Below are 22,309 nucleotides of genomic sequence, written 5' to 3'. Positions count from 1 at the left end.
CAGAAGAAAAAGATGAAAGGAAAGTGAAGGAAGACGAAAAGAAAGAGTAAGAGAGGAGAGTAAGAAAGATAAAGAAGGAACAAGATGAACGAAAGGAGGAGAAGGAGAAGAATCAGTGATGGAATGAAGTGGAAGAATGAAAGAGCAGAAGAAAAAAAAATATAAAAAAATAGAATGGAAGAGTAATAGAACGAAAAACAGGAGTAACAAAGGAAGTGAGAAAGAAGAGTATGAATAACAGGGAATGGGAAGAAATAGAAATGGAATGAAAGGGAAAAGATGAATGAAACAGAGCAGAGAGATTTAAAAATGTTAAAGAGGAACAGGCAGTAAAAATCAAACAAAATCGAAAATACGAAAAATGTCAAAAATACGAAGAGAAGGAAGGAAAGAACGAGAACTGATGGATAGAGAGTAGACAGAAAACAGATGAAAAAAATATATGAAAAAAATAAGATTGAGAATAGGATGTGAAGGAGATGGATGGGGAAGGAGTGTCTCAAGGGATAGGACACTAACCACTCTGTTTTCTCCTCCTCAGGGTGCGGGTTGGCGGCGGATCCTGCGGCGAAGGACTCAGGGAACGAAGGAAAGATGAAGGATAAGAAGAAGAAAAGGTAAGTTCTCCTTTTGTTCTATTATTATTATTTTTTTACCTTTTCTGATAATCCTAGAAGCGTAAATATTATCTGTTCTGTTCTAGGTGATATTACTCTCTCTCTCTCTCTCTCTCTCTCTCGTATCACCTGCAGTATATGGAGTGATTGTATTTCCATCCAGATAAACGCATTATGCACTTAGATAAACATAATGTACATCCACCTGTAGTGTACGTGTGTGTACGTGTGTGTGTGTGTGTGTGTGTGTGTGTGTGTGTGTGTGTGTGTGTGTGTGTTGACCTAATTGTTTGCTGGATTGCGTCATGATCGTATTGTCCTCACTCTCGCTCACTCACTCACTCACTCACTCACTCACTCTCTCTTTCACTCACTCCACATCCATATTTATCTAACTTATCCTTCACCTCTCGTGTGTGTGTGTGTGTGTGTGTGTGTGTGTGTGTGTGTGTGTGTGTGTGTGTTAAAGCAGAAGCAGCCATTCCCACTACGTTCTGGGTTCACCTTTGTTCGTTGAGGCGCACCGTTAGTCGAGTCATCAATGCATCATCAATACAGGTAGGACGCAGGTAGAGAACAGGTGGAAAACAGGTGCAAAAACAGTCGAATACAGGTTGAAAACAGGTAGAGAACGTGTACAGAACAGGTAAACTACAGGTACTGAGCAGATAGAAAATATGTAGAAAAGAGGAAGAACACAGGTACAGGACAGGTGGAAAACAGGGAGAAAACAGGTGCAGAACAGGTAGAAAACAGGTACAGAACAGGTGGAAAACAGGTAGACAACAGGTGGAAAACAGGTACAGAACAGGTACATACAGGTGAACAGCGTCAGTATAGGAATATAAAAGGTAAACACACACGTATAATAACTGCGACATACAAAGAATAACAAATAGACAGACAGACGATTAGACAGACAAGGAAAGAGAGCGCATTCGACGACACAGCGATTAGTTTATTTTATATTCGCATTATTGCTGTGATTATTAACAAGGAAATAAATGTTTAGGTAAAAAATTAAGGTCAGTATGGAATTGTGAATTAAGTGGAACATATACAATTATCAATCGCACAGAGGGAGAAAGAGAGAAAATACATTACAGTTAGGATTATTATTATCAGTAATAGTAATAGTAGAAGTGGCAGTAGTAGTAGTAGAAAGAGACACTATGTAAATTATAATGATTCAAAGATGGAAAAGGAGCAGGAAAGGCAAATAATAAAGATAGACAGATTCATTGATAGATAGATGGATACACAGATAGATAGTTAGTTAAATAGAAATATATAGATAACTCACAACCATTAATATCCACAAGCAAAACGCGAAAAAAAATCTATATCATCAGAGAAGAAAAAACACAAAAACGAAAACAACATCACCACCACCACAACAAACAACAACAATAACAAGAAAGAGCCAACTTTATCACACAACAAACAGATAAAACACTGACTAGCCGAAGACGGACATAAGGACAGACACAAACACGCACGCACGTACACACAAACAAACAGACAGACAGACAGGCAGACGGCCGGCGGAGGCACCCCAGCACCGCACTTGGAAATCTTCGGAAGACTGAATATATATATTTTTTTTCTTCTTCTTCAGGACTTTTCTCGTGGCCTTTTGTTCCCCGTTGACGACACGCCGCCGTCTCTCTGACATCATTACGACAACTCTCCCTTCTCTCTCTCCCTCTCCCTCTGTCTCTCTCCCTCTCTCTCGGTATCTTTCTCTCCCTCAGAACCCTCTCTCTCAACCCAGTCATCTTTCCTTTACGCTTCCTCCCTTCATGCCTCCTTTCCTCCCTTTTTTTTCTCCTTTTCTCTCTCTTTCTCTCCCTTACAACCCTCTATCTCAACCTAGTCATATTTTCTCCATGTTACTTCCCTCTCTTCATCCCTTTCTTTCCTTCTCTTTTCTTCCGTTTTTTTTTTCTTTTTCTTCTCCTCTTATATATCTTTTAGTGAACATTCTTTTTTCCGCTCTCAACGTTTCTTCAGTTTTCCCTCTCTCTCTTTCTCTTTTTTCATCTCCCCCCTCCTCCTCCTCCTCCTCCTCCCATCATTGCAGGCCTCCGTGGTCCTCTCCCTCATCTTACTGCCCAAAAAAGTTTTCCTCTCAGACTAAAACGAAAAAAATATATATGTATACCTGCTACATAATACACTCCTCCTCCTCCTCTTCCTCCTCTTCCTCCTCCTCCTCCTCCTCCTCCTCCTCCTCCTCCTCTTTCTTTCTCTTCCTCGGCCAGGTGTGTTCCGTGAAGGTGGTCGTTCTCTTTCCCTAAGTTTCCCTCCCCCTCCTCCTCCTCCTCCTCCGCCTCCTCCTCCTCCGCGCGCTGGGACAGATACGGAACGGCGAGTTATGGACAAACTTGGAACAGAAGATGCTGGGCAGGATTATTTTTGCTCGGGTCGGTGTCGTGTTGTGGGCGACCGCGGCCTCGACTTACAGGTGTGCGGAGTCCCGGGGCTTTGTCTTGTCTTCCCGCCCTTCCTTCAGGTGCGTGGATGGCTTTGGGGGGGTGGGGAGGCGATGGAGGAAGGGGGAAGGGGTCGAGAGAGAGAGAGAAGGATGGGATAGGATGGATGCGCGCGGGTGTGTTTGTGTGTGTAGGATAGGGTTTTTTTTTTCACTTTCTCTTCTCTTCAGATCTGTGGATGGCTCGGCGTTTTTGGGGGGGGTCAGGTGAAGGGGGTTGAGGGATGGGGGGAGGGGGAGGGAGAGGGGTGGATAGATGTGCGTGTGTGCGTGTGTGTGTGCAGGTTAGTTTAATTTTTTGAGTTTTCTTTGTGGGTTTTTTTTTTTGGTTTTCTTTTTTTTTGTGGTATGAAGGTGAAGGAAGGAAGGGTTGTTGTTGTTATTCTTGTTGCTGTTGTTCATTTTCCTCACTTCTTTTCTTTTTCCTCTTTGTTTTCTTGTGGTTTCTTTTTTGGGTTTCCTGTCGAAAAAAAAGTGGAGTCTATCTACATCTTCCTTGGTCTCTTGGTGCGGTTGTTTTCTCTCTCTCTCTCTCTCTCTCTCTCTCTCTCTCTCGGTTTCGTTTTTCGTCTTGAGGTTCAAATGTAATGTGGTTTCTTTTCTTTTAAGTCACAGTTTTCTTTCTTCTTTTTTTTACTGTTTGGAGGTGAATGTTGTTTGTGTCCTTCTCCTCTTCCTCCTCCTCCTCCTCCTCTTCCTCTTCCTCCTCCTCCTCCTCCTCCTCCTCCTCTTCTTCAGGTGTGGAAGTGTTGGTTTAGCTTCTTCTTTGCAGGTGTGTCTGGCGTTAGGCTTGCTCTTGTTCTCTCATCTTTTCCTTTTGTCCTCTTCTTTTTCTTATTTTACTTCTTCTTCAGTGTCATTTTCAGCTTCAGCTTCTTTTGTTTCCTCAACTTCATTTGCTTTCTCACATATTTTCTTTCATCTTTTTCTCTCTTCTGTCATGTTTTCTTTTTTCCATCATTTTTCTTTTCCTAATCTTCTAATTATTTTTCATCTTCTTCCTCTTCTTCGGTAACTTATTCCTTCCCATTTACAGGTGCGGCGGCGTTCCTTTGTCTCGCCAGCCGGTGAATGACTATCGGCTATCTTTGTCATCCTTTCCTTTCTCGGTTCTTTACCTTTGTTTATACTGGCCTCAGGTATACGCGGTAGCTAATTTTCACATTTGTTCACTGGCTTGGTTTCGTTGTTGCTTTACTTTCCTGTATACGAAAGCGCGATTGGCAGTGACCTAGTTCCATATTCACAAACTTTTCGGGGCTTACACACATTCATCTGAAAAGGCGTGCGTAGCGGATATTGGCATTTCCATGGGTAGTTGTATGAGCCTAGTGATAATTCGACAAGGCATCTGCACTATGAATACTAAAAACACTCATTAGAACCCAATTACTCTCCTTTGTGGTTTTTGGAAATAGTTTTAGCTAGAACTGAAAGGGTTTGAGAATACGAGCATAAAATACCTCCCAAAATAGGAGTAGTTCGACGTCCTTTTCTTATTACTGTATATTGGAGGAGACAGTTCAAGGCGAGCAAATGAGAACAAAGAATTTCGGCACATCACCTCCCCCATACAGAGAACAGAAAAAAATATATATCAAAAGTATAGACAGTAATAGGTTAGCAACGTGTCATGATACTTCTTACTCTTGAAAGGCAAATTTCTCTCAACGTATTCGTTATTCCGGTATAAAGAGGGAGGCAGTGGTTTTAAAGACACTCAGATACAGGTGTGCTATAACAGTGGGTGGGTCAGGTGTGGAGGCGAAATTAAAATCTGAGAGTAAGTTAAAAGCAATTCGCAGGATGGAAACACAAAGGTAATTAGGGAGGAAGGAAAGCAGGTGGGAGGATAGGTAAAATTTTAGGTAGGCATTTAGGCAGGCAGGTAGACAGGTGGGCTTGAAAGTAAGTGGGTGAATAGGTAGAAATGTAGATAGTTAAGTAATAGAGGTAGATAGGTAGCATGCATGAAAATAAATAAATATATATAGTTGGGCAAGGAGTTGAGTAGGTAGGAAGACAGATAATCAAGCAGGTAAATAGAAAGGTAGGTAGGCAAGTAAGGTAGGCAATGAAGCAGGTAGATAGGTTGATAGGTAGGAAGATTCATAGGCAGGTCGGTGGGTAGGCAGGAACGGTGGGTAGGTAGGTTGCTAGGTAAATAGGTAGGTATGAGGTAGGTAAGGTGTCAGGTAAGGCGGGAAGACCAGGGGACCGGTAGGAAGGTGAGCAGGCAGGCAGGTGGGTCCACATCTGCATCTTCCGCCTAGACAAATAACCCCGGATTTTCCTCCTCGGTAATTTTCATCACTCACAGGAAAACGCTAACTTTCCTCTCGCGGCTACAAGTGGCAATCAATATTCTCGAGAAAGATGTTCCTCTTCTCTCCTCCTCCCCCTCCTCTCTCTCCTTTCCCTCCACCTAATTCGCCTCCCTCCCTCTTCCTCCTCCTCCTTCCTCCTCCCCTTCAACTCACCTAAAAAAAAGACAAAATAAGAAGCGCCTCATCATCTTCAAGAGTGCAAAAAAGAGGAAAAAAGAACGGAACAAAAATCCTCCTCCTCCTCCTCCTCCTCCTTCTTCTTCCTCCTTCTCCTCTTCCTTCCTCCTCTTCCATTCTTTCTCTTCCTTTCCTGCCTTCATATTTGCTCTTCTTCCTAACTACTCTTCCTTTTCTTCCTCCTCTTCCTCTCTTCTTTCTTTCCTACCTCCTCCTTTTCCTCTAGTCTTCTCTCTTCTTCTTCACCTTCTTTACTTCCTTCCTTCCTATACTTTCTCCTTCTTTCGCCCTTCTTCCTTTCTTTCCAATACCTACCTTCTCCTCATCTAGTCTTCCTCCTCCTCTTCCTTCCTACCTCCTCCTCCTCCTCCTCCTCCTCCGCTCTTTTCCCGGCCCACCTCCACCATCATCTTCCAGAGTGTAAAATGACCGATCATCTCCACGTAAACGCAAGATACAGACCCATCTTCATTACGCCACCGCTACACACCCCATCATCATCTTCCGTGGGAGGGAGGGGGGTAAGGAAGCGAGGGAAGGAAGGGGGAGAGACAAAGGAGGAGAAAAGGAGGGAGAAAGACAAGATGGATAGAAGATGAGGGAAGGAAAGGAGATAGAAAAAGGACAAAGAGGAGAGAAAGAGGGAGGGAGAGAAAGAGAGAGAAAGGAAGAGAAAGAGGGAAGAAGAGGAGGGAAGAAAGTGAGATAGACAAAAAGGACACAAAGAGGAAAGGTACATACACACTTCTACACACACACACACACACACACACACACACACACAGGAATAATGAGATAGAAACCGAGACAAAAACATCTCTACATAAATAAACGAAGAGAGAGAGAGAGAGAGAGAGAGAGAGAGAACGCCGGCCCCCTTCGAGTCAATATACCAAATACAACAAGCCATTAATCCAAGTTAAGCCGCTAATTCTGAGGCCTTGGTTAAAATCTATCCGACCAATAGCTTTCCCGCGCGGCCCTTCCTTCGCCTTCCCTTCCTTTTCTCTCCTCTTCCCTTCTCTTCCCTTCCCTTTCCTTTCCTTTCCCTTTCCTTTCTTTTCCTTTCGCTTCCTATCCTTTCCTCTCGCTTTCTTTTCTTTCCTTTCGCTTTCTTTCCATTCCTTTCCTTTCCTTTCCTTTCTTTCCTTTCCTTTCCTTTCCTTTCCCTTCCTTTCCTTTCTTTCCTTTGCTTTCCTTTCCTTTTGCTTCCTTTCCTTTCCTTTCCTTTACTTTACTTTACTTTCTTTTCCTTTCATTTCATTTCATTCTCTTCCCTTTTCTTCCCTTCCCTCTTCCTCCTTTCACTTCTCCTTTCCTATGTATCTTCTTTACTCTAGATTCGTTTCTTCTTTCTCTGTTTCCCTTCTTCCATACCTTGCAACCCCTACCTCTCTTTATCCTCCTTTCTCTTTCTCGTTTTCCCTTTCCTTTCTCTCATCTCTTTCCCCCTTCCTATCTTCCTCATCAAACCTTCTAACTTTACTCCCCTTCATCCCCTCTCTCCCTTATCCTCCTGCTCCTCCTCCCTCTCTTTCCCATTAACCCTCTTTATTCTAATCTCTTACTCTCTTTATCTTCTTTCTCTCTCTGCTCCCCTATCTTCCCCTCCTCTTCCTCTTGCTCCTCCTCCCCACTGGCTAACCCTCTTTCCTCCCGTCCTGTTCCTTCTCTCTCTTTCTCTTTCTCTCTTACTCCCGCTCTCTCCCTTCCCAGGTAACGAAGCCCGACCTTACCTGGACTAAATTCAGTTAGGACACTTACTCCTACGATTTGACCCCCCCTCCCCCCCTCCTTTACCCCTCCTCTCGCCTCTCCCCCCTCCTCTTGCTCCCTTCCCTCTCGCACATTATACCCTCCACCGCGACTCCTCCTCCTCTTCTTCCTCTTCCTCCTCTTTCCTTCACTACTTAACTCCTCTGCCGCAGTTTACTTACCTAGCCTTCCCTTACCTGTCTATCCCTACGCTTACCTGCCCACTTACCTACCTACCTAGTGTGTATTCCTTCCTTACCTTCCTTCCTTCCTTCCTTCTTTCCTTCCACTTCTCTCCCTTCCTATACTGTATCGTTCTTGTCCTTCTCCTCCACTTTCCTTTCTTTCTTCTCCTCCTCACTCCTCTTCCTCTTCCTCTTCCTCCTCCTCCTCCTCCTCCTCCTTCTTGTTCAGGCTGACTCGTTACCTGATTGTTCCTTGTTAAATGTCTGGCTCCTGCTCCTTCTCGTTACCTGCCTACCTGCCCGTCCCTCCTTCTTCCTCCCATTCCTCCACCTCTTCCTCTTCCTCTTCTCCCTTACCCTCTCCTTCATCTTCTTACTATTGTTGCTACTACTACTACTACTACTACTACTACTATTACTACTACTACTTCTACTACTACTACTTCTACTACTACTACTTCTACTACTACTACTACTACTACTCTGCATCTTCTTTAGTCCTCTCCATTTCCTTATTCATCTCTTTCTCTTCCATTTTTCTTATATTTCTCTTTCTCTTTCATTTTGCTTAACTTCCTCCTCTATTTTTCCTTTTTTACTTCAATATGCACCGATCCTTTGTTCTATCTTAAGTACACACACACACACACACACACACACACACACACACACACACACACACACACACACACACACACACACACACACACACACACACACACACGACAGGCCATGCTCCACGTCTTATAGCATTACTGTGGTCGTCTTTCTCCTCCTCCTCCTCCTCCTCCTCCTTTTCCTCCTCTTCCTCTCCTTCCTCCGTCCTTCGTTTCCTTTACCTACTATTTTTTTTAGCTGTTGCTCCTGCTGTTACGTCTCCTCCTCCTCCTCCTCCACGTCTCATTACTCCCCCCCCCCCCCCCTTTTCCCTCCATTTCCCGACACATCCAGTTTCAATTGCAGAGACAGAGAAGCAGGGAGAGGGAGGGAGGGAGGGAGAGAGAGAGAGGGGGAGAGAAAGAGGGGGCAATGGGGGAGAGGGGAGACTCAATTAATTTGGCCAGTGCGTCTGCCAGCCTTTAATTGCCTTCGGTTTTCCCTCTGACAGCTCCTTTCCCTCTCGCCCCCCTCCCCCTACACCCTCCGTCCCCCTCCTGCCCCCCGATCTCCCCCCTCTACCCCACCTGGCCATGTAAAGAAACGTAAATTGAGCTGGGGGTTGAGGTAGCTGGTGGTGGTGGTGGCGGTGGTTGTGAGAGAACTGGTAGTGGTAGGGATGATAATGGTGTTGGTAATAGTGGTGGTGGTGGTGGTGGTGGTGGTGGTGGTAGTGGTGGTGGTGGTGGTGGTGGTGGTGGTAGTGGTGGTGGTGGTGGTGGTGGTGGTGGTGGTGGTGCATTAACTTGAACAAACTTTGCGTGAGTCTTCTTGTATCGTGATGAACTTCCTCCCCTCTCCCTTCCTCCCCCCTACCCTCCTCTCTCTCTCTCTCTCTCTCTCTCTCTCTCTCTCTCTCTCTCTCTCTCTCTCTCTCTCTCTCTCTCTCTCTCTCTCTCTCTCTCTCTCTCTCTCTCTCTCTCTCTCTCTCTCTCTCTCTCTCTCTCTCTCTCTCTCTCTCTCTCTGATCCTAACATTAAAGAAAAAGAACAAATTAATATAATACAGCCAAAAAATAAAAACTCACAAATGACAAAAAACAAATGAACACTCGAAAATTAACAACAATAACGAACAAGAACAGTAACCAAATCTCTAAGGAAACAAAACACACACACACACACACACACACACACACACACACACACACACACACACACACACACACACACACACACACACACACACGAACACAAGTAATAAACAAACAATTTACAGAAACATTCCAAAAAAGGAGACTTCGCGGACCAATTACTAACCTATTAAAAGAGAGAGAGAGGAAGGGAGGACGGAGGAGGAGAGAGAGAGAGAAGGGAAGAGGGAGAGAAGGGAGGGAGGAGGGTGGGACAGTGATGGGGAGGGAAGATGGAATGGGATTAGTAAGTAGAGAAAGTGTCGATAGGGAGGGAAGAGAGAGAGAGGGGGTGATAGAGAGAGAGGGAGGGAGAGTGAAATATAAATTAAAAGAATATTGCATGAAAATAAACCTAATTAGCGCGGTGCAATTGGGAGTAGGCTCGGGTCAGCAATAGACATGTTGTTATCTCTGGCTTACGGGGACAGCACGGCTAATTCCTGCTTTGCTTGCTTGTTGCTGCCTTTCCTCTCCCTCTCTATACACTCCCGCTTCCCTACCCTTCCCTTATCCTCGTTTCATCCGCCTTTGCTCTTCCTATACTCTCTCTCTCTTCTCCTTCATCTTCCTCTCTTTATTTCCTTCTTTCTGTTCTTTTTTCTCATTTTCCCCTCCTTCATAATTTCATTTCCTTCTCTTCCTTTCGCTACCACTTTTCCTCTTCCTCTTCCTCCTCTTTCTCTTTCCTTTCTCCTATTCTTCCTACTAATTTTACCCCTGCTTTCCTTTTCTTCCATACATTTCTCCTCCTCCTCTTCTTTCTTTTATCACTCCTTTTCAATTTTCCCCACATTCATCATTTTTCCTATTTTCCCTGTTCCTTTTCTCATTGTTTCTCTAAAATTTCACCTTCTTCCTCCACTTCTCACCTTCTTAATCATCCTATTTACAGTTATTTCCTTCCTCTTTATGCATATGTATGTGTCTACAACTATGTGTCTGTGAATTTCTGTGCCTGTGTTTGATAGAAGTAGACAGATGGAGAGATATAGATGGTTAGAGAGAGAGAAAGGGAGAAAGAGAAAGAGGCACACGGAAGAAGGCATATGGATAGATGTAGACAGATAGAGAGATAGAGATGGATAGAGAGAGAGAAAGGGAGAGAGAGAAAGAGGCATACGAAGGAAAGGACGTGGAAAACTAAGCCGTCTCGCCGTATATAAGCCTCGCGGGAACAGTGGTCAGTAGGCGATTAAAACAGAAGAATAACGGAAAAATAACGGACACAGGCGCGCTCAAAACTGCACTTTGTAAAACACTTAAGCCGCAACTGCTTGCCCCTTGTTTTTTGTGTGTGTTTCTTTTGTTGGTGAAGAGTAATGGAATTTGGTCGAGAGAGAGAGAGAGAGAGAGAGAGTATACAAAAATAGCATAATACTTACAAAATACATGGATCGCTTTCCTTACTTGAATAGATTTTTTCAGTGCAACACAAATACCACTTATAAAAATATAGAAAAACAAAACAAAACCGTAATACAATAAAGCAATGCAAAACAAACAAAAAGATTAGTTAACAATAGGCAGACAACAACAGCGCTTCTCTATACCCTTGTCTATTATTTCTTTTAACTTAGAGAAAATAAAATAATAATAACAATAGTAAAAAATAAATAAATAAATAACAAACATATACAGGAATCTTTTTTTTTTTTTTGCCCGGCCGCTGCAACACAAAAGGTTTGACGCTTCGCGCAATACTGACCCAAAACAAAAGTATTAAAAAGCACATCAAAAAACAAACTGAAACAGAAACAGAAAAAAAAACGGCAGGAAACGGGAATGAAGCGAATCCTTTCATCATTCCGAGAGAAGATGCGTGAGAGAGAGAGAGAGAGAGAGAGAATAAAAAGAAATAAGAGCAACACAGAATAGAAAATGAAAGTAAAATTAAGAAAGGAAGGGATAGATGACAAAGGAAAGGAGAAACATTATATGGTAGAGAATAGTAATGGATAAAAGTATGAGAATGAAGAGGAGAAAAGTAGAGGAAGAGAGAGAGAAGGGAAGAGTAGAGATATAAACGTAAGAGCATCAAATAATAAAAAGGAAGGAAAAAATAAAGGTAGAGAGAGATAAAGAGAAAGGAAAAGAGAAAAATGTATGATAGAGAATAGTAATAGGGGAAAAAAAGGATGATACAGAAGAGGAAAAGGAGAGAGAGAGAGAGAGAGAGACAGAGGAAGACGAAAAAAGGCACCGTAAAAGTTAGTCCATGAGTTCCAAAAGTACCCATGAAAGTCCAACGTCCAGGCTTTACGTGCAACACAAGTCCCATAAAAGCTTAACATCCCACAAAAGGCCTGAAACACACACACACACACACACACACACACACACACACACACACACACACACACACACACACACACACACACACACACACACACACACACACACACACACACACACACACACACACACACACACACACACACACACACACACACACACACACAGGAAGTTCAAGTGATTCTCTGATAAAATGCGATGAAATTCAAGACGTTACGAGCTTGATTTAGTCCATATACAAACACAAACACACACACACACACACACACACACACACACACACACACACACACACACACACACACACACACACACTCCTAGTCCACCCTCCATCACAGACTCCCTTACACCACTATACAAAACCCTTACCAACACCCTTTTACATTCCCTTTTCCGGCCCTTTAAACCCCCCACCTAGAGCCCTTAAAGTCCCCATCACCCATAACAGTCACCAAACATAGGTTCCCTTAAGCCTTCACGCCCTTAAGAGTAGACATTCACCTCCTCCTCCCTTTCAGTTTCGGACCTTCCTTGAGCCTGTGTTGTGGTCCCCTTCACCCATACGTCGTCACACGCAGTCCCTTTAAACCCTCGCAAGCCTCTAACAGTCCTTATCCCCCTTGAACTCCCTTTACATGGTCAAGTTTCTTCCTCTCTTAAAGTCTAGAGTCACATACACACACACATACAAACACATATACACATCCCCTTTTTTCTCCCTGCTTTTCTTTCTCCCTCACCGCGGCGGTTTTCCCTTCAATAAAACACGGAAAAACACACTAAAACACCGCATTTCCCACGCCAAGCTCCTCTCCATTAAAACAGATCTCCACCGCCGCTCTATTTTCTCTAAAACACTCACTGGCCTGTCCACTATATAAGTCTTTCTCTCACTTATTCCTTTACAATAAAACCACCACCATCATTACTGTTGTCCTCCTCTTCCTCTTCTTCTTTCTCTTCCCCTGTTGTTAATTCCACACACCATACATTTCCCAAAACAATCATCCACCTCAATAACACACACACACACACACACACACACACACACACACACACACACACACACACACACACACACAATTAAGTACACCTCACACACCCCATCACTAACACAATCCCCTCCAACGACTCTTTCTTTCTCCTCCTCCTCCTCCTCCTCCTCCTCCTCCTCCTCCTCTTCCCCCATCATAAAACTGGACCCCATTTCTATATAGTTTCCACTCCCTTCCTTCCTTCCTTTCTCCCTTCATTCCCTCACTCCACTATAACAAATCCTTCCTCTTTCTCTCCTCTCTCCCTTCCCGCCCCACCTGTTTTCTCCCCATTGACGCCTCTATAAAACCGCTTCACTTCCTCTTCAGGCCTCAAAATAACGCTTAGGAAACAGGTGACCCTCTCTTCTTCACTCTGTTTTAACCGCACATATTCCTGCTCCTGATCCTCCTCTCCTCTTTCCACTTCTAGGAATTTTACTCTTTAGTTTTTAATCCCGTATTTTTAAAAGTATCGGCGCATCAGTTCGCATGTTTGAAAAGCCTCTCAGATAAGTTGCTGGGCTTTTCATGGACTGCTTTGTGGTGCTGGTGATTGTTTTACACGACCTCAGCACTCTGAACTAAAAAGCCATCCATGAAAACCCGGTTATTCTTCTCTGTGGCCTTGTTAAATAGGCGAATGGCAGACCAGACCCTTACGAATATGGATCTTTATCTTTCCTTATAAAATAACTCAAATTCCTAGCATTCCTTTAATCTTTCTCTACTTAACTGTTACTCTTATTCCTCTCTTTTCCAGTTTTCTACTCTTTTTCTTTCCCTTTCCTTCCCTTAAATTACCTTCACTTCACTTCTATGTCACTTCAGTGGTTATGTCATTACTATACGGAAAAGTAACCCGTATTTCACTAGACCCAACCATCGACGCACTCTTCCCTTCCTGAGTCTCATTTCCTCCCTTTCCTTCCCTTTGATTACCTTTGTTTCTCTCATTTTCCTTAACCACCTTTTTTTGTATCTAACTCTACGGAAAAGTAACCCGTATTTCACTAACTCCTCCCTCCTCCCTCCTTGCCCACTATCCCATTTCGTTCCTTTTCCCTTAATAAGACAGCAAACTTTTCCCCTTTCTTTCCTTTTTCTGTCCCTGTTTATCCCCTTTCCCTCTTCCCTTCTTCCCCTCTTCATCCTTTTTGCTTACTATATATCTTACTTCCTATATATCTACATTTAAAAGTCACCTCCTTCTCTCCTTTCCACTTTCTCCTCCCCTTTCCCCCCTTAAAACCACCATCAGTTCCTTCCTCTTACTTCACCCTCTCTCTCTTCACTCCTTCCTCCCCCTCCCTCCCTCTCCCCCTGGCCCCGTCGACGTCTAGGTGCGGGGTACAAATGACTCTGTTTGGCGTCCTGTACCCAGCCTTGACCAGACTCTCATGGCTTTTGTTTTATTCATTTGCTCAATACTACTGGGGCCTCCTCGTCTTCGTCCCCCTCCTCCTCCTCCTCCTCCTCCTTCTCTTCTTGCTCTCCTTCTTGTTCTTACTCCTCTTCCTCCCTTTCGTCTTCCTTCTGGTTCTCCTTGCTCTTCCTGTTCCTTCTCCCACTCCTCCACCCTCTGCTGATTTACGGACTCTTTTTCATCCTTTATGTCCTACTCCTTTTCTACTTTTCTTTTCCTTTTCTTTTTCTTTCTCCTTCATCTTAGTGTTCCTCCTCAGACTACAGATCCCATTCTTTTTTTATATTTGTCTTCTATTTCGTTTATTTTCTTCTATTGCTTTTTTCGTTAATACTTCTTTATCATATTCATCGTCATCGTCCTCACCATGGCAATTTTTTTTTTTCGTTATTCGTATTATTAATATTAACACTGGAATACACTGCCTACGTGCTCAGTCTTAACCAGTCACGCCAGTCACTCGGGGCAGCTAGCGACATATCAGTGTAGCGAGACGGGAGGGTCACATAATGGACCAGAGACTCACAACCAACAAATTAACACATACACACATAAGAGGCAGGACAGTATTCATATATAGTTAGTCTGGGTACCTTACTGTTCTATATACACGACTCTTGGACATCTTCAACACGTTGTTTGCCCGTCATGCCACCAAACAAGGGCGGTCTATGACATCACACACGCAGCGAACACAAAGTTTCATTCCCGAAGAGTGGCGTCACGCGGCGATGGTCGTGACAGCTGTGGCTCCTTGACGCAGGACGCACAAACTTGCTCGTGGTTCATGCCTGGCAAGCAACACCGGCGTCCCGAGGATCCCCTCAAGCCTAGTATGACACGCCACCACGCCCGCCGTTACACGCCCACCATCACCGTCACCCCCTAACCTGCGTCCCGTGCAGTCGTGCCCTCACCGTGCCCCGCTTCGCTCTATGTTTAATCAATACTGAAACTATTTCCCAACCCATAAACATTACTTAAGCAATAACATGCAAACAAACTGCCCGGGGATTTTTTTCCGCATTCCTTCTTAACGTTTTATAAATAAGCGAGGCTTTGTGGCCGGTATAAATGTACTGTATTGGTACTATACATCCACGGACCGCTTGTATTCATTGGTGGCGTGTCGTCGGGAGTGGCCACCCCTATGTATGTGAACACTACCGACCTATGAATGAAGAATACAAACGAGCGAGGTGCACAGACACTTACACGGCGTTTACATAGGTACAATCACAATGGTGCGTCCTTTGTACACGTTCAGTATCTTTCCAGCGCCTCACAACACTGCCCACCGATGCGCCGCTGCCTCGCGACCATCTATTCAGCAGGGAACGTTTTCACACAATATTTATCATAATTTTTCACTGGCCACCTCAGTAGTCCCATTCTATTCGTCTCTCATAACTCAAAGCATTTTATTGACGAAGTTTCAATAAAATTAGGTAATACAATGTTATGTATTCTGCTGCTGAAAAATAAAAGTGGTGGGGGAGATGCAAGAGAGGGGGACACGGGGGGGGTCAGGAGGGAAGGCAGTGCAGGAGGGGAGAGAGGGCAGGAGGAGGAGGAGGAAAGGGAAGGAGGGGGGAGGAGGAAGCAGAAGGGGCAGGGATAGAAGGAGATTCAAATTAATTTAAAGTTGGATCAATCATTTCTCGAACATGGAGAGAAGAGGGATGGGGGAGGAGATGGGGAAAGGAGGGAGGGCGGAGCAAGACAGGAGAAGGAAGGAGAGGGAAGGGAGAAAGAGAGAGAGAGAGAGGGTCAGCCCTGGGGAATGGGCGGCTCAGGAGTGAGTGGAATGGAGAGTGATGGGAAAGGAATTGATGGGCAAAAAATAATGTGGAGCAAGAACAACATAACTCACCACGAAAAGTCGAAAACATAAGAAAATATAAGAGAACGGAAAGGCGATGTGAACAATACGAGGACGGATAATATTAACGTGAGCGAATACAGTAACCCAAAAAAAGACAAAGAGGTAGAGAAAAGAGGAACAAAAGAGGATATTGTCGAGGAGAGGAACAAGAGGGATTGGCGGCGGGGAGGGTGGTGGGGAAGGAAGGCCTGGTTGGTTAGCACAGGTGAGTGAGCCGGGCAGGTGAGAAAGGCAGGTGGAGGGGCGGGGAGGTGCGGCGGCCACAGGTACAGACATCACTTGCAGCGGCGGCGGTGAAGGAATCCATGTTGGGAGCAGACGAAGAGGAGGGGGAGGAGAGAGGAAACGAATAGGAAGAGAAGCAGTCGAAGGAGGAATAGCCGGAGGGGGTAAAGAAGGGAGAAAGGAAAAGTGGAGTAACCAAAAGAAGAGAGAGAAGCTGGAAGAGGAGGGGGAGGAGGAGGAGGGAAACAAATAAGAGAGAATCAGTCGAAATACGAATAGCCGGAGGTGAAAAAGAAGGGAGAAAGGAGAAGAGGAGACGGAATAAACAGACGAAGAGGGAGAGCGAGAGAGTAAGAGCGAGAGAGACGGACGTAGGAGGAGGAGGAGGAGGAGGAGGAGGAGGAGGAGGAGAGCGGCTCCCTTGGGAAATATAGCAAAAGCCCCGACACACCACCACCACACCAACTTTGTTTTCAAATTACTTCATCTTGGGACACGGAGAACACGACTTGGGTTACTGAACGATACACTGGGAGACGAGGAAGCCTGGGGGGAGTGGGAGAGGGAGGCAGAGGATGGGAGAGGAGGGAGAGATGGTGGAGGCGAGGGGCAAGAAGGGGAAAGGGAACGAAAACTGGGCCTGAACCGGCGAGGAGATGAGGGGAGGAGACGGGAAGAGCTGGAGAAGATGAGAGTAAAGAAGGAAAACGAAGGAAAGGTAAAGAAAATGTAAAAACAAAAGAGAAATGAAAAATATGAAGGAAAGAGTAAGGAATGATGAGACAAATGAGGAATGGGAACTTGAAAATATAAAGAAAATTAGAAAGTAAGATACGTAACAATCATAAAAGAAGGCATAAAAGAATATATTATGAAAAAGTAGAACATGAAGAGGAGAGAGAAAAAATAGAGGAGGAACTAGATAAAGCAGAACAGAGGAATAGAAACAGAGAAGGAAAACAAGGAGGAGGAGAATTAAGAAGTCGTGAGAGAAAACAAGAGAATAAAAGTAGAAGAAGGAAGAAGAGGAGAATGGAAAAGGCTGCAGAGAAAACCGAAATAAAAAAGCAGGAAAAAGAGTAGGACAAAAACAAGGAGGAAGAGAAAAAGGAGAAGGAGAAGAAGATGGAATAGAAGGAGACGGAGGAGAAGGCAAGATATAGATAGAGGAGATAGAGAAGAGGCAAGGGGAAAGGAGGAAAAGAGAAAGAGAAAGTTAAAGAGAAGGAAAAGAAGAAATATGAGAAGGAGGAAGAGGAGATGGCAAGAGAGAGATAGAGACAAAGATAGAGAGATGGGAGGGGAGGAAAACGGGGAGGGGAGGGAAGAGATAGATAGAAGAGATAGAGAAGAGGGAGGGAATGGAGGCAAGGAGAAAGGAGGAAAAGGGAAAGCGAAAATAAAAGAGAAGGAAAAGAAGAAATAGGAGGAAGAGGAGATGGCAACAGAGAGATAGAGAAACAGATAGAGAGATGGGAGGGGAGGAAAGAGGGGAGGGGGAGGGTAGAGATAGATAGAAGAAAAGAGAAAGAGAAAGAGAAGGAAAAGAAGAAATAGAAGGAGGAGGAGGAGGAGATGGCAAGAGAGAGATAGAGAAACAGATAGAGAGATGGGAGGGGAGGAAAGAGGGGAGGAGGAGGGAAGCTGTTTGCGGTACATTCAACAAACATGTAATATTCACCGGGACTGTTGGAAAATGCGCAGGAGGGTGAATCAAACGAGCCCCCGGAGCATTACAAGACCTTCATTGTGGTGGGTAATGCGCCCGTGGTGGTGGTGGTGGTGGTGGTGGTTTGTTTGTTAAGGGGAGCTTGATGGTGATGGTGATGACTGTGGTGGTGGTGGTGGTGGTGATGGTGTTGGGAAAGAGAGATGGAGATGGGGAAAGGAAGGAGGAGAAGGTGTTTGTGTTATGTTATTCGTGGTGCATAATGTACATCTTAATTCTCTCTCTCTCTCTCTCTCTCTCTCTCTCTCTCTCTCTCTCTCTCTCTCTCTCTCTCTCTCTCTCTCTCTCTCTCTCTCTCTCTCTCTCTCTCTCTCTCTCTCTCTCTCTCTCTCTCTCTCTCTCTCCATGATAAGAAAAAACGACCCCAAAAAAGCAAAAATACACACCTGAATCATCGACAATATATAGAAAACGAAACTAAAATATTAAAAGAAACTGAAAATACATGGAACAAGAAATACTTAAATAAATAAAGAAATAAATAAGCAATAAAGAACCTAGCTGTGAATTCAGAGCTTTCCCTATTGCCGCCGCCGCCACCACTACCACCACTACCTCTATTACTATTACTAGGAGGAGGAAGAAGAGGAGGAGGAGGAAGAGGAGGAGGAAGAGTAGGAAGAGGAGGATTTATGTCACAATAACACCCCCCCGGCAAACGGTCAGTCGTTGCGTACACACACACACACACACACACACACACTTAATAGAGGCTCCGGGTGTGCATTTTGTGGCCTTCCTTAAAGCGTCTGTGTCTGTCTGTTTGCGGAGTAATATGTGTGTGTGTGTGTGTGTGTGTGTGTGTGTGTGTGTGTGTGTGTGTGTGTGTGTGTGTGTGTGTGTGATGGTGAGCCTTCTCTTACTCTTTCCTCCTTTCTTCCTTATAATCGCAACTATTATCCTCCTCTGTTCCTTCTTCTCCTCCTCCTCCTCCTCCTCCTCCTCTTTATCTTCATCCAACTTCTCTTCCTCTTCCTCCTCACTCTCTCTCTTAACATTCGTAAACTATTTGCATTTCACCATTCATCATTCTCTCTCTCTCTCTCTCTCTCTCTCTCTCTCTCTCTCTCTCTCTCTCTCTCTCTCTCTCTCTCTCTCTCAATGTAGCCCGTCCACCCTTCCTTTCGCCATCACTCACACTCTCTCTCTCCTATTCCTCCTCTCTCCCTCTCTCCCTCCCTTGCTCTCCCTTCTCCGTTCCATTATCACAATATAACAAGAACGTGGAAGCATTAACACCTCTCCCACACACGCTCACTCACTCCCTCTCTCTCCCTCTCCCACTCCCTCTCTCACTCGCTCTCCCTCCCCTTCCATGTCGTGACGTCGACCATAAGGAGTCACGCCACCTCACCATTTTGCCCTACACTCTGCCAACCTAAGTAATTGTTCTCCCTTGTTCTCCTCCCCTCTACCCTCTCCCCTCCGTCCTCCGATTTCCACGCTTCCTCCTCCCCTTCTTCTCCCTCTTCTCTTCTCACCCGTTTATCCTGTTCTCTCCTTTAGTGGTGTTCTTGCTCTCTCTGTCTTCTCTTCTCTTCTCTCGCCTTTTTTAAGTCTCTCAGTCTCCTTTTTTGGTTCTCCTTGCTTTTGTTTCTCTTCTTTTCTCTCTGTTTTCTGCTTTTTCGTATTTCCTCCTCTCTCTCTCTCTCTCTCTCTCTCTCTCTCTCTCTCTCTCTCTCTCTCTCTCTCTCTCTCTCTCTCTCTCTCTCTCTCTCTCTCTCTCTCTCTCTCTCTCTCTCTCTCTCTCTCTCTCTCTTTCTTTTCGTTTTTTTCCCTTTCACTTCTATTCTTTGCTCATTATTTTCTCTCTTACGTTTCTCTTCTCTTCTCTTCTCTTCTCTTCTCTTCTCTTTCCTCTTTTCTCTCGTGATTGTTTTGGTGGGTTGGTGCCTTTTTTTTGTTGTTGTTGTTCATTTTGCTGCTCTTGTTGTTGTTAATGGTGGTGGTGGTGGTGGTGAGGGTGGCGACGAGTTAAGTAAGAAAAAAGTTTAAAAAAAGCAGGCTGATATTGTTGTTGTCGTCGTTTCATTCCATTGAGCGCGGCCGTGTTTGTTTGTTATTAGTACCTTCCAATTTGGGGGTTATTTGTGCAATTGACTTTAGTTCGTTCGGGCTACACCGCACTCGTATTTTTTTTCATTTTTCATTTTTCGTTTTTCATTCAGTGCTCCCTCCCTTTTCGTCTCCCTCCTATCCCTCTCTCTCCCTCTCCCTCTCTCTCTCTCTCTCTCTCTCTCTCTCTCTCTCTCTCTCTCTCTCTCTCTCTCTCTCACATCTCCATGCAGCCTCCTCCCCCTCTTCCACCTCTCTCTCTCTCTCTCTCAAGCTCCACATTCCAACACCAATTATTTCACTCTCTTCCTTTTTTTTCTCCTCTCGACTCTATTGTTCTGTCTTTTTCTTCCTTCCTCCCTTCAAATGCACCACCTTCCTCCTTCTCCTCCACCTCCTCCTCCTCCTCCTCCTCCTCCTCCTCCTCCTCCTCCTCCTCCTCCTCTTTTCCAATACTTCACTTTTTCCTCTCCTCCAATACCACTCGACGCCTTCACCTTCTGTAATAGCCAGTCTCTCTCTCTCTCTCTCCCTCTCCCTCTCTCTCTTCCTCTTCCTTCCCCTACGTCCCTTCTCTTCAAACCCTTCCTTCATCAAGACCTTCCCTCCTCCTCCTACCTCCTCCTCCTCATGTGCCTCCTCCTCCTCCTCCTCCTCCTCCCCACACCTTCCTTCTCCCCTTCCCTCACTCAACCCTCCTTCAGTCCTACATCTTTCACTTCTGCTCCCATTCCTCTCTTAAAACTCTACCTCTTTGAAATTTCTCCGCTGCCTCCCCTTCCAGCAACCCTTCCGTCCCTCCTACATGCTCCCCTTTCCTCCCTTCCCCCCACCCCAGATCCCAGGTAAGTTAGGAGGCTCGAGGTTCCCGTGGGAGGGCGGTCGTAAGGCAAGACTCGGGTCTCCCACAATAAATTATTTACACAGGTAGCTCTTATAGCGCACCATCACCTGAATCATTAAGGGGCGTGTTTCCTCTCCCGCCAGGTGGTCGCCCGCACTCCCACCTTGCGCCCAGAAGAAGCAGGAGGAGAAGAGCAGCGGTAGAAGTGGAGGAGGAAAGAAGCGGAAAGAAAAAGTAAGTGTCCTGCTTAGCATTAAATTTTCTCGAGTGTGTGTGTGTGTGTGTGTGTGTGTGTGTGTGTGTGTGTGTGTGTGTGTGTGTGTGTGTGTGTGTGTGTGTGTGTGTGTGTGTGTGTGTGTGTGTGTGTGTGTGTCTGTGTGTGTGTGTGTTTTACGTCATGGCCTATTGCGCCGGTAGGCTTCTTCCCGGTGGATCCTGATGGTCGGTCCAAGGCTTCTTCCCGGTGGGTCCTGATGGTCAGCCCAGCCCGTTCTGGCGCAGGCGAGTGTTTATAGTGGCGCCATCTTGCATTGGTTCATGCTGCCCTCCTAGAGCTCATCTTTAATCCTAGAATCTAGAGTCCGGGTTGATAGGTGGTCTTCTGGACAGCATGTGGGTAGTTTTAAGCCACTCGGCGGCGGCTGAAAAATCCCAACTTGGTGGCACCGGTCGGGGATTGAACTCGCATCCTCCTGAACACGGGGCCGTCTTGCTATCTGTTCAGCCACCGCGTGTGTGTGTGTGTGTCTTTTTGTTTTCTGTCTTACAAATGAGACGTACATGTGTGTGTGTGTGTGTGTGTGTGTGTGTGTGTGTGTGTGTTTAGGGAAGAGGGGGGGTGGGGGAGTTAGTGTGCGTGTGCGTGTGCGTGTGTGTATGTGTGTGTGTGTGTGTGTGTGTGTGTGTGTGTGTGTGTGTGTGTGTGTGATGGTGGGGGGGGGGAGTGCGCGCATGTGACCAGCCATCAAGCCAGCCCACCGCGTCACTCCTCGTCTCCTCACCTCCGCTCGTAACGTTAGTGTCGGCGCCGCGGCCCCGCACTAGTAAATCCACGTGGGGGTGAATGGGCATGAATAGGAACGAGTCTGCTCCGCCGCGGCTCATAAATATTCATTCCACCATTATTCCCGTCCACGCGCGCGCCCTCATCCACCGTGCCTGTCTCTATATGTGTCCATCTGTGTCTGTGTGTGTGTCTGTCTGTACTTGAAATCTATAATCGTCACAGCCTCCCTTCCCTTCATCTCCCTTCCCTTCGTCTCTGCTCTCCTCCATCCCCTTCCAGAGACAATAATCATCGACCTCTCATCTCCCTCCTCCTCCTCCTCCTCCTCCTCCTCCTCCTCCTCCTCCTCCTCCTCACTTGCCTCACCTCACACCTGCCTCCCACATCAGGCTCTCTCTCTTCCTCAAAGCGCCCATTAAGATATTATCCGTAGAATGAAGAGAAGAAGAAAGAAGTAGAGGAGGAG

General features: G+C 45.5%; 1 protein-coding gene across 1 annotated transcript in view; it reads left to right on the top strand.

Moving 5' to 3' along the window:
* The first annotated feature begins 571 nt into the window (after nt 1-571).
* LOC127009330 (uncharacterized) overlaps nt 572-22,309 on the top strand; it is a 68,385-nt gene continuing 46,647 nt past the window's right edge. The window contains exons 1-2 of the mRNA XM_050882301.1: nt 572-617; nt 20,981-21,071. Of these exons, the coding sequence (XP_050738258.1) occupies nt 595-617; nt 20,981-21,071 (114 nt within the window). The 5' untranslated portion in view covers nt 572-594. The remainder of the gene's footprint in view (nt 618-20,980; nt 21,072-22,309) is intronic.

This window comes from Eriocheir sinensis, chromosome 40 (assembly GCF_024679095.1).
Source record: "Eriocheir sinensis breed Jianghai 21 chromosome 40, ASM2467909v1, whole genome shotgun sequence".
In the NCBI taxonomy this organism is placed as follows: domain Eukaryota; kingdom Metazoa; phylum Arthropoda; class Malacostraca; order Decapoda; family Varunidae; genus Eriocheir; species Eriocheir sinensis.
This window is presented reverse-complemented; position numbering and strand designations above follow the sequence as displayed.